The sequence below is a fragment of the Quercus suber genome, unplaced genomic scaffold, assembly GCF_002906115.3.
Source record: "Quercus suber isolate HL8 unplaced genomic scaffold, Cork oak 2.0 scaffold_403, whole genome shotgun sequence".
Classification (NCBI taxonomy): Eukaryota; Viridiplantae; Streptophyta; class Magnoliopsida; order Fagales; family Fagaceae; genus Quercus; species Quercus suber.
In genome coordinates this window covers 598,242-611,375 of record NW_027069854.1, presented here as the reverse complement: position 1 = coordinate 611,375, position 13,134 = coordinate 598,242, and the positions used below count along the sequence as shown (strand labels likewise).

General features: G+C 36.5%; 1 protein-coding gene across 1 annotated transcript; it reads left to right on the top strand.

Annotated features, from left to right (window-relative positions):
• The first annotated feature begins 3,090 nt into the window (after positions 1–3,090).
• LOC136062331 (uncharacterized) lies at positions 3,091–4,176 on the top strand. The gene has a single exon (XM_065761253.1). It carries the CDS (start codon positions 3,091–3,093, stop codon positions 4,174–4,176), a length of 1,086 nt encoding a protein of 361 aa, XP_065617325.1.
• Positions 4,177–13,134: the final 8,958 nt, after the last annotated feature.

Below are 13,134 nucleotides of genomic sequence, written 5' to 3'. Positions count from 1 at the left end.
GTAGCAGAAGAAGGCAACACTGATGAAGAGATTGATCGATTCACTTCCATATCAAAGGATACTCCACAGCCTTCTTCTCAAGCGCAAGCAAGAGCACCCAACCACCTTGATCTTCTACTTGGAAGGGTTGAAGAGTTGCATTTGATGCTAGCTTCACACATCAACTACTCCATGGATCAATTCACATACCTTCAAGGCTAGAAATCGAAGTCGAACTCAGAGTCCAATGCATTTTAGGACCTTTGGCCATTCCAGTTAAAAAGGGGAAGTAGTTTAGGCTTGAGAGGGAGTATAGCCTGAGGGGGAGTAGTATAACATTGGTTTATTTTGGTGGTTTCTAGTTTTATTTTACGCTTTTATAGCTTTTGGATATTTACAGTGCTTTTATTTAAAGCTTTCAAGTATTTTAGTTTAAAACATGGTTTTCTTTAGTACTATTTTGTATCTTGGTTTTTATAGCTGTGTCTTGATGCTTATTGTTTTCTATTGCTTATTGCTTTAGTTTCTTTAATGCATCATGTGGTTTGTTGGACATGCAATTGATTTTAGCATTGCTCTTAATTGCATTGTGTGACCGGATGATCATTTACTTGATAAATGTTCATTGTAGTCATTTCTTAATGACTGTTTATGTTTGATCAAGTTATGCTTAGTGTCATATATCTCTTTTGGTATCTTGATTGCATTTTACTTGTTCCTTATACGTGCCTTGTGTTCTACTTGTTTTGAGCTTAATGAAGTTTTGTTGTTATGTGCAAGTATTTCAGGATACAAGTACTCATCTTCCTACTCATCACCAACCGAGGTGAAAGGGACAAAAGAACCAAGTGAAGTGTGTGCAAACAAATATTGAGTAAGACACATTGTAATCAAACTCTCTATCCCTAGTGGAGTCACCATTGTGGGCGTAAGTGCGGGTTGGGGGCAATACGCCTCGGCCAAGTGCACCGGGGTGGAGAAAAGAAATAAAGTTGCCACCTAGATTAAATCTAAGAACCATATATATAGCGCCCTTCCTGGAAGGACTGATCTAACTACCAGAGAACATGTTTAGAGTGTAGGTATGGAGATGGGAAGGTATTAGGCACCCAACCCCACCCGACCCGTAAGTCGGCTTCCACTCATTGTATTTTACATCTTAATCTTGTTAAAGGCAAATTCAACATCGTTATTCTAGACTCACACACACACTAGCATACATCTAAGCAAACAACATGGCATTTCATCACTAAATCCTAGCATACATCTATCATTCAACTCATATCATCATATTCAAGGCAGCAACCAAACAAACATGTCATATCCAAAACAGAAACATGGGCATGCTAAGATCAAACAAACAAGTTATCACATCCTAAGCAAATCATTCACAAAAATTATTCATGTTCATCAAGGCAAGATCAAGATCATATCTCAAACAAATGCATGTTCATGTGAATGCATGACTTACCTCACTACACCACAGCACTTATGCATTGATGCATGGTCATATCAGATGGATGTTTATAGCATTTCAAAGAAAGGGAGGAAAAGAAATCGTAATCTAACATGTGAAGGACAAACAACAAACAAACATGAAAGGTAGAGACTTGTAGGCATGAAAACAAGGCAAAACAGAAGCATATTGTGGAAACAGAATAAAGGCACAGAAGCAAAATGGTTGGATTAGGGTTTCTGGGCACAACTATGCGTGCGCATATGTAAAGTTGTGATTTCCAACTATATTCTGTTGGCTTTAATTTCATGCCAAATTTTATTGTAATTTCTTCAATTATTTTCCTTGTATGTATGCGGGTTTACTTGTAAGGGATGAGTGCAAGAGATCGGTGAAAAATCAAGCTTCAAAAGTTAAATAAGTGGATTTCGTGACTGGCTCACGAGTAGCTCATGAGAAGCAACCTACGAAGAGGCCACATGTAGAGCACATGATTGGAAGATGAAGAGTCATGCCAGGCTTTCAATTTGGCGACAATCTCGTGAGAAAGGCCAACTTACGAAGGACTCGCGAAAGTTTCTGTTTGGCAAAAAGTTGTGTTTTGCTTTATCAATTCTTCACCCACATATACCCTCATTACTCATAAATTGTAAAGAGTGCTTTTCAGAGAGAAAACCCTAGAAATTACACTTAAGAGTTAGTGATTGTATACCCACAATCATCTACACATTTCCTTGTAGTTTTCCTCAACTCCTACCTCTTCATCTCTAGATCTTTGAAAGGTTGCTAGCCCAAACACTTACCACTCCCATTCTGAGTGTAAAGTGAGATTTTGGTGTTGATGGGAAGCATTGGAAGGAGCCATTCATTAGCGGATGTAATTGGGCTGAATTGCAGGATCCAAAAAGCTAGGGAAGACAAGACTCCGAGAAGTCCGTTGATAATAGGAGCATGGAGGGCTCAAGTACATGGGGTAGACTAGGCTTGGAGGGTCTTTTGTTATTCATGTACTCCAACTTTATTCTCTAATGGATCGATTTCGACTTGGAGGGTCGCGAAGAGGTTTTTTTGCCGAGTTCTTTGGTTTCCTCTTCAAGAACACATCTCGGTGTTATCTTGTGTTTACATCTCTCTTCCCTACTCTTTAAGCTTTCATTTTATTGTTTATGATGGATGAATATGGCTTAGGGTAGAGTCATTGCGCTTATTTACTCTTGTTTCACACTTAGTCTAAGTTAGAGTAAAAGTAATCTAGCCGTATTTTTTTTTTTTTTTTAAACTTGTGAAGAAGGAACCAGTCACCACTTCACCATTTACTACTTCAACCAGTGTTGATCCCAGACTAGATTCCCATCTAGTTGTCTTAGACATCCACACAGCCTTTAGCAGTTCTAGCAGAACTTCCTCGATAATGAAAAGGAGATAGAACAACTAGAAAACCAGTTTAAGGGTTGACAAGTGAACAAGCTCCTTAATCCCAAGGTAACCCCTACCAGCTTAACTAAGAATTGGTATCCCAGACCTACACCCCCTGACCTCCAGTTCGAGGAAAGGAATGTTAGCAGCCAGTTCTCAGTGTCTTTAGGTAAACTCTATGATGGAACATAGATGGTTTATCAGAACAGGAAATCCTAAACAAGATTCAGCATATGACCATGGTAGCCAATAACTACATCAGTGAAGGACATCCCCATACTGAGGTCATAGAGCTCATATCCTTAGGATTTACAGGAAAACTTCTGCAATGGTGGAACAACTGCCTTACAGAAGAGTCTAAGGAAGACATTAAGCATGCTATCCAAAAAGATGAGGAAGGAACCCCCATCTTTGATGAAACCATAGGTAGAGAAATTCTCGATGGAGTCAATACCCTGATTTATACGATCATGAAACACTTCGTAGGAAAACCTAGCAATATCAAATCTAGGATTTACGACAAGTTGAGTAACCTTAAATGTAAAACCCTTGGTGACCTTAAGTGGTATGAAGATGTGTTCACTACCAGAGTCGTGCACAGAAATGATTGTAACTCTCCATTTTGGAAGGAGAAGTTCATCAATGGCTTGCCCACCCTTTTTGGTGAAAAGGTCAAAGAAACCTTTTATAGCCCCTTAGGTGTCATCGATTATGATAACATAACCTATGGAGACATCTCTAGCACCATTCGAAGTGAAGGAATGAAAATGTGCAGAGATTTGAAAATCCAAAGTAAAGCCAGCAAAGGCAAAGCCAAGTACGAAGTAGGAAACTTTTGTACACAATATGGCTTACCTTCAATTCTTCCCAAAAGAAAGTCCAAATACAGAGGCAAAGAATCCTCTAAGAATTTCCACAGGAAGAAAACTGCAGCCAAGTATTATAGAAAACAGATATACAGCAAAGATGATTTCTATAAGAAAGGTAAATCCAAGTCCATGGGAAAACTCATTCCTAAAGCATCAGGAAAATGCTTCAACTATGGAAAAAGAGGTTATTTTAGAAAAGAGTGTAAAGCTAAGGCCAAATCCCTTATCAACACCCTTGTTAGTGACCAAACCAGGAAGGATGAGATCTTTAAGCTCCTAGAACTTGACCACTTAAACAATGAATTTTCCAGTAGTGAGATCCGTCAGATTTACCAGTCATCCTCTGAACCCTTTAGAGCTTCCTCTAGCACCTTTAGTGGACCAGATGAACCCGTTCCATGCATGGATAGTTGTTGTAGAAACAAAACTATCAATGTTCTTTCTAAGCAAGAATAGCTCCTCTTAGATCTCATAGAATAGATCGAAAACCCAGTCATCTCCAAAGCTTAGTGAATTCAAGAAAACCTTAGTTAGGGAAACCAGTAAACCCAAACCAAGGATTCAGAAACCCAAGGTTGATTTGGAGAAAATCTACAATAGGTTTACCAAATCCAAGAAGGAAGTTACAATTAGCAACCTTCAAAAAGAAATCAAGGAAACAAAATCTGAGGTTAGAACCCTTAAGCAAGAGCTAACCATCCTTAGAGTTGATCACAATTTCCTTGATCAAAGAATCAAAAATTTGGAAAACACTTCTTATCAAGGCAATAAGGAAGGACCCTCATTACAGAACCTTTCTGATGATGAAGAAAATGAAATAGTTAACCCCACTATAGATATGGTTCAAGAACAAGATCCGGTTCAATCCAGTGATAAGTTCTTAGTGACCATCAGTAGGATTAACTTCCAGAAATGGCATTCCAAAGTCAGGATTGTCATCAGCAAAGATTTTGAATTCGAGGTCATAGCCTTAATGAATTCAGGTGCTAATCTCAACTGCATTCAAGAAGGAATCATTCCCTCTAAATACTTCAGAAAGACCAAAGAAAGGTTAACTTCTGCAAGTGGAGGAAAAATGCAGATTGAATTCAACATTCCAAAAGCCCATGTGTGCCAGGACAACATATGCTTCAAAACCACATTTATCCTAGTAAAAAATATGACAGATAGGGTAATCTAAGGAAACCCATTCATGTGTTTGTTGTATCCTTTCACCACGGATAGTGAAGGAATCACTGCCCATCCTTTTGGCCATCTAGTTAAGTTTAAGTTTCTTAGGAGCCCTGAACCTAGAGAGATTAGCAGTCTCCAAGAAGTTTCCGTTTCTAAGACCCTTAACCTTATCCATTCCAAAACACTTTCTTCTACAAATTTAAATAGTCACAATCAAGCTAAGAATCGTGGTCCATCAGAACTCACCAGTCTTCTCATAGTTGATGATCCCTTTGGTCCAATTCACTTCCAAAAATGATCACAATATCCTATCCCACAAATTTATCATAAAAGTATTTGCTTCATGACATCACATGCATTTAATAATGATATTTGTACAAATATGCAAATTCATGCCACTTGTCTTTGGCAGGAAAAGGAGCAAATAACATATACCCATACCAATAAATTGTGGAGAAAATTGACTTCTTCGGCAGAGAAGAAGAACAAGGGGAAAGCACCTGCACAGGGCTATCCTCAAGACAAAAGGCTCCTAGCAGCGGGATAGTCTTTTGTAATGCATGAAGGTGCATCCTCTAAGGGAAATCAAAAAGGATCAACATCCCTTCAGGATTATGTCCCGGCAGAGGTGACATACTCCAGTCGTGACATGGCTGTTATTTTACAGGAAGTTTTATCAGACTCTTTACAATGGAACAAAGGTGCATACAAAAACTTGCCATTTTCCATTAAGTTTATCCTCGATAACCTTCAAGTAGCCTGGACCTTAGACAGAAATGGTCTTTTCCAGAGAACCCTCAAAGCACTAGAAATCTACCTAGTTAACCTTGAGGCAAGAAATGCAGCCATCACTAGTCAACTCTTTGGCAAAGAGGACATCCATTCAATGGATAAAAAGACTATCATGGGCACTGATTATGCTAAGTTTAGCCTTAAGGTTCAAACTATTTTAAGAAGTGCTATTGCCAACTTGCCACCAGAAATACAAACCAATATTCTTGGTTGCAAGGCTATGTTCGAATCATTTGACCAATGGTTCGAATATTTTAAAATCTTGGTCACCACTTACTTCCCAGTATTTGGAGAATCAGATGATGATGTTGATACTGCCTTAACACAGGCCACTTGGGAAGAATATTTTGGAAGCAGTCACAGGGTATACGAAAAAAGGCATCCTTTTCCTGGCCTCATAGCCAACTATGAAGATGGGTCAGATGAAGAAGATAGAGATTCAAGCTGGCTTTCACAGATGTTTGAATATGATTTTGTTAGATTAATCAAACTAACTCACCATGGTCAAATCAGCCAGTTCCCACAAATCATACAACAGGTTGTCACCAAAATCAAAAGTCCTTTTGTATCAATCAAATGCTGGAGTACTCTCCCACAATGGGATGGTAGCAATTGGATGACTGTCCTACCATCTAGACACCTGGTACTTATCAATGGTTACACCCACTAAGGTCCTTGGTATGAAGGGAACTCTCATCTATCTTATAAAGAACCTCATGATCTTGCAGAATGTTGGAGAAACTACTTCAATAATGAAATCCTTACCATTGCTCAAGACTTATGGAAAAATTATCATTTCATTGGAAGCACTAGAAGAATTTCAATTTTTACGACCAAGCCTTACTCCACTGCAGTCATGGACCTCCAATGGGTCAACCACAACAATGATCCAAGGAAATTCATCGAGCACCAGACTACGAGCCCCTGAATTGGTGTGGTTTTTGTAATCAATTTGCTACTTTTCATGAGCATGATTGCAACTATAATCCTCCTTGGGATCTCAATGATGGCATTCTGTCAGAGTATTATGATACAGATTAGCAAATTCTCCTATAAAATGAGTAAAGCCCTTTGGATGATCTGATCATCATTCACTAGTATAGGACTTCCCTCTTCCAATTCAGAAAGTCATTGCTTACAATACAAGATCTCAGCCTAGCCTAGACTTCGTCCAGATCGCTAGAATATCTAGGAAAGAATTAAAAGATCTTGCCCAGCAATTGCTCATTCAGTCAGAGAAGTTAGAGTCAGAAGAAAGGATTTCTTCTGTCTCTTCAGAAGCCTCAGTCAACTGCAATCCAATTGATCCCTTCCAAGATTCCCAAAGATCCCTATGATGGTTACAACTTGGATAGCGATTAGATATTCTGGATAGAATTAGTCACTATTCAGAACAGTTTTCAAATTCGGTTACTATTCATCTACAGTACCAATCACTGTACATGCACAATACCCGCATCAGCAGCCGTATAAAGACAAGGAGACAAGTTACTATTCATGAACAGTGACCGTTATTGTTCATCTACAGTACCTGGAAAAAAAAAAATAGAATTACGGTTTGCTTTCGGTTGAAAAGATTTTCAATTCCAGTAAAAGCAACTCACCCTTCCGGATTTTCAGCAATTTTTAGAAGAATCCAAGGCTCCCTTCAAGCTATATAAGGCAGCTCAAGTTCAGTTCTAAAGCAGGTCCAATTTTAGGAAGAATTCCAGAATCACCTCACAAAGCCCTCTCCTTTACAACCCTCAATCTTGTAAACAAATGGCAACCCTAGTTCTAGTTTCAGTTTACATTTGTAACTCCATAGACTTTGGTCTTCACAACTGTAACCTATACATTTTATTTCGTAATCAGATGGTCTCCCCCCATCGTCTGTAACTTACCCCCCTTATATATATATATATATATAAATATATATAAAGCTTTAAAAACCCGTCAAGTCATAAGCGAATTGCAAAAAAGGAACTGGTTACGAGTTAACTCATTTTTACCATGGGTTAAAAAATTCAGATTCAAATTAGGCACTTTTCCTTTGGGTTAGGGGTGTGTCAGTTTGGTTTTGGTCGGTTTTCTAAGTGTTGGCCAACTGAAACCGAAATTTTCAGTTGGTGAAATTCTCAACCGAAACCGACCGAAATAATTGGAAAACCATCGATTACGGTTGGATTTCGGTTTCAGTTGGTTTCGGTGGGTTTTTTCGGTTTCCTTATCATTTATTTTCTAAGAAAGCAAACAAAGAAAAAAATTAACAAACCTAGAAACCCAGAAAATATTAACAAACCCAGAAAATCCCTTTGCTTTCCCACGTTTTCTCACCACCCAAATACCAAGCTGTAGCAAACACAAAAAAAAAAAAAAAAAAAAAAGAGAGAGAGAGAGAATAGCGAAGCAACGTACCGGCGAAGAAAGCAAACAAAAAAATAATAATAATAAACAAACCCAGAATATAAAACACTAAAACAGAGAGAGGAAATTGAAAAAATAAACAAACCCAGAAATAAACAACTAAGCACATGGGTTTTTTCAAAACCCTAACTTTATTTCCACATAAAAATTGAAACAATAACATTGATTCAATATTAAACAAACCTAGAATCTAAAAAAGAGAGGAAATTATGGAGAGAGAGAGAGAGAGAGAGAGNTCAAGTACATGGGGTAGACTAGGCTTGGAGGGTCTTTTGTTATTCATGTACTCCAACTTTATTCTCTAATGGATCGATTTCGACTTGGAGGGTCGCGAAGAGGTTTTTTTGCCGAGTTCTTTGGTTTCCTCTTCAAGAACACATCTCGGTGTTATCTTGTGTTTACATCTCTCTTCCCTACTCTTTAAGCTTTCATTTTATTGTTTATGATGGATGAATATGGCTTAGGGTAGAGTCATTGCGCTTATTTACTCTTGTTTCACACTTAGTCTAAGTTAGAGTAAAAGTAATCTAGCCGTATTTATTTTTTTTTTTTTGGGGTCTGAACAAGCTCTTGTGTTTTAGCACAAATCCAAGCTTTCAGCATAAATAGAGCCTGCGTACATAGCCTAGTTGTATGCATACGTATACTTTAAGTATGCATGCGCATGCAGAAAGCATGCATATGCATACACATCCTAACCCTAACCCAGAAAACAAAAACAAAATAAAACAAAAAGCTTAAACTAACAACCTAACATACATAAAATGATAAAGCAAATGAAACCTAAACTAAGCAAGCATGTTATAACAAAACTAAACAAGAAAAACGAAGAAAACAAGAAGATTAAAAAAAGAAAAGAAAGGAAAAGGACTTAGAACACATACCTCAAAAAACAAAGCTCCTTAGCTTGATTTTGACCATTCGCCTTAGTCAAATCTATTCACAATCAAACAAGGAAGTGATTAATAATCTCAAAACTCTAAGATCAAGGCTAGAAAATGCCTCAATCAGAAAAATATTGATTTGATGATATTTTGTGAAAACTCCCTCTTTGATTCACTATTTCTAGTGAATTTGATGCTTTCCCTTAGAATTTTCTATGTGTTTAGAAAAGCTACTATGTATGGCTTTTTATAGTTTGAAAATTGAGGTTTGGAACGGCTCCCAGACAATATGAAATTCGTTCCAAAACTCAAATTTAATGCAAAAAACTTGTCTTTCGTAGTTTTTGGAACCCTAACATGCATACACATGCCCGTGTATGCGTACGCATGCAAGAAGCATGCGTGCAAAGAGCTTGAGCATGCGTGTGCATATGTGTGTATGCATATGCATGCCTTACGGTTTCTGTGGTCTTTATTTTCCAAAAATAACTTATTTTATTCATAAAAGAGTTATATTTTTCCTAAAACATTTTCCTCAAGTCAATTTCAATTTGACTGGGCCCTTTTCCAACCTTGGGCGTTTGAATTTCAGCATCAATGGGAAATGAGAGCTTGAATTGTAAGGGGTAAAAAATACGGTGTCTATAGGCATCCACAATGATTTATAGGATTTTCTTGATTTCTCTCTGGCTATGCTAAAGTGGTATGGTAGTAATAAGTTTTGATATTTAGTTTAGGTGTTATGAGCACCAAGTTTGAACTCCTACAAATTAAACTCTCGATTCATCTGCTTTCAAGTAAGGGATAATTGATATGGGCATTGGGTTAGTCAAGAGTTATTTTTAAAAAGATTATTATGCATTAAAAGGTTTTCAATAGGGATGTTGCATACGGTCATAATTCAGACAATGGTATGTTCGTGATGCTTTCAAAAGCTAAAAAGTATATGATTTAAGTGTATCAATGATATTACTCATTCTTAAATTTGATGTTAAAAGATAATAATGATTATACTTTTGTTATTAAATGTTATGTAAGAGTATGAATTTTAGTATGATGTAGTTTTTGGGTTATGTCAAACTCGGCCAGTAGGTGTTAATTTACTAGCTTTATATGAAAAATGTTATGTGCTTGACCATTAAAAGTGGTGAGGATTCTGATATACCCACCCTTGTTGTGAACGACCAACTTGTGGAGGATGTCAACCAACCCCATGGATGATGTTCTGAGCACACCAAAAGTGGTGTGATAAGTATGGTGTGATGCCAAGAATTCTTAGCAATGTGGGGAGTGCTAAATGACTGGCACAGTGTGTTGCAAGCCTCCCATTAGATATGGACTAATCAATATGTTATTCGTGAACAACTATGTTATTTATGATCATGAGAGAATGGTTTTGTTGAAATGCATTATGAGTATAGTGAAAGTTGTAATCTCTCATGAAAATAAAGTTTATGATAAAAGATTTTCATGTTCTTTAAAGATAAAGTTTCCGATGAAATTTTAAGTTTATGTTATAAAGTTATCATATATATATATATATATATATATGTTCTTTATGAAATGTTAAGTTTTGTGACTATGAAAGAATATATATATATATATATAATATTTTTCTTACTTGAATTTGAAATGATTATTTTTAGCATGAAAGGTTATGTTATTCTTACTTGGAAAGGAGAACAATTTTTTTCCTTATGAGAATTGTATAAGTTAATTATAATAGTAGTATAAATACTATGCATGAGGTTATCAAAAAAAGAAAAAGAAAAAGAAATTTACTATGCATGAAAATGTTCTCCTTTCCACATATCCACAAAATGAAATATTTTGGTTTATATGTATTCTTACTAAATTCTCGTGTGACTTACCCTTACTGAGCTATGTAGCTCACCCCTTCTACTCTTTTAGTTAACAAGTTTTCTTCAAGAGTAATAGGAGCTTTAGACAAGTTTTGAGAGGAGTTGATTTTAGTTTCAAGAATATAGATTCCTAATTTTGGTGGTTTGATACCTAGCTCTGCACTTTGCAGTATTATGTATTTTAGGATCTTCTTATGAGAGTTGTATATTTTAATCTAATCAGAGATGTACTATGTAAAAATATGGAATTTGAATAATTGATGATTTATAGGTTATGCCTTTCCAATTTTAGCCAAATTGTTGGCACGCCTTTGGCTTCTCTAAAGATGTGATCCACAGTAGAATTAGGGAGGTCTTAGCAGGTATTATGGAGAGAGAGAGAGAGAGAGAGAGAGAGAGAGAGGGTCACCGTGACTCCGTGAGAATGAAAAGATTGGGCCGGCGTAGGGAGCCCGACATGGTGAGGCCGGTGTAGGAAGGCCGATGTGTGGAGCGGCATGTGCAGCGGTGAGAGAAGATGAGCGCTGAACTCTGTGGGTAGGGATTCAAGGAGGGGGTTGACGCTGAGAAGAGAGAAAAAATGGTGAGAGAGAAAAAAAAAATGGAGGGGTAGCTGGAAAGAAAAGGGTAAGAGGGTCAAATGCTAGGGTTTTAACTTTTAATGGTTTTAAAAAATTAAAAAACTCAAAAACGTTTAGGTGAAACTCAAACAAGAGATCACTTAGTCAATAAAGCCACATCATACCACTAAGCTACAGACGCGTAGCTGACTAAGTGTTACATAAATATATATATATTGGTTCAGTTCGGTTGGTTCAGTGCATAAAAACCTGACACCGAAAACCGAACCGAATATTTTTGGTTTTAAAAATTCAAAACCGAAACTGAACCGAACCAAAACCAAACTGAAAATTTGACAACAGTTCAACCAGTTTGTTTGGTTCATCGGTTTTTTGCACACCCCTACTTTGGATCCAATTTTTCCATGTTTATTGTCTACCATCCTCACGGCTTGATGGCAGCGAACTTTCACATGCACTTGCTCTAGCTTGTTAAGAAAGATTGAAAGTTTTATAGCAAGCTATCCAATGGCAGAAGCTGTGATTTCATTTCTTTGAAAAAAACTAAACCTAACCTAAGGTTTTAGCACTTCTAAAAACTTACTGTTTTCACAATCTCTTTTTACAGCTCGTCTATAAAGCTTCTTTGTTATTACTAGCTTGCTTTTTCATTCTTCCCCCTCTAAGCTTTGCGTACATTGCATTATACAAATCCTTGCGCCCATTTTGTTTCTGGGGCACCCTCAAGTTCATTCATGGTTGTAGAGATATAGTGGATTAAAAACCTTAACTTACAACAACCTAATTAGTTTGCAGTTGCCATCAATTTACATTTCGATTATTTAAAAATTTACAGTATGTTATCATCTCCACATGTGATTCTTTGTGTTACAGAAGGTATAATTTGTTGAATACATAATTATAAAATGGGTAAATTGCAAATGAACCCCTAAAGTTTGAAAATGTTTAGATTTTACACCTTGAAGTTTCAAAATTTGAATTTTACCCACTGAAGTTTAAAATGTTTAGATTTTACACACTAACGCTTGAAATTTTGAATTTTACCCTATAAAATTTAGAAATGCTTGAATTTTACACCCCTAAATTATGAAACTTTAGAGTGTAAAATTCAAACACCCCAAACTTTATAGAGTAAAATCCAAACACTCTTAAAATATGAGTAAATCCAAATTTTGAAACATCAAGATATAAAATCCAAATACGCCCAAACGTTAAGAGGTAAAATCCAAATTCTGAAACTCCATAGTGTAAAATCCAATCACCTTTAAACTTTAAGGATGTAATTTTCAATTTACCCTAATGCAATTACAGAAAAGCTTTGGCTCTTTTTCAATGTAATGTATTATAAAACCTAATAGGCATCTGCCAGCCAACTCAGGGAAGCAGCTTGTACTACTAAAGTAACGATCCTTTAATCACAAGCAAACTGTTTGCCTCTGCAACAATTTGCCAATTATATCCCAGCAGCCACGACAAAGATTCACAGATTTATCCATCTGGTAGAGATTTCCAGCAATACACGTGGAATAGATATATCAAGATATTCAAAATCTGCGAAATGGAAAAAAATGAGAATCAGCATATGTGAAAGCATTTACATAAAATTTACAGTAATAGTCCTACATGTCAGAAGGCATCATCATACAACAATACCCAAAAAAAAAAAAAAAAAAAAAAAAATACAAAAATTAGAAGTAAAAAAAAAAAAAAAATCAG

Bases quoted from the DNA above. Each gene is read 5' to 3' on its own strand.
- LOC136062331 (XM_065761253.1), top strand. From the start codon at position 3,091: ATGGTAGCCAATAACTACATCAGTGAAGGACATCCCCATACTGAGGTC.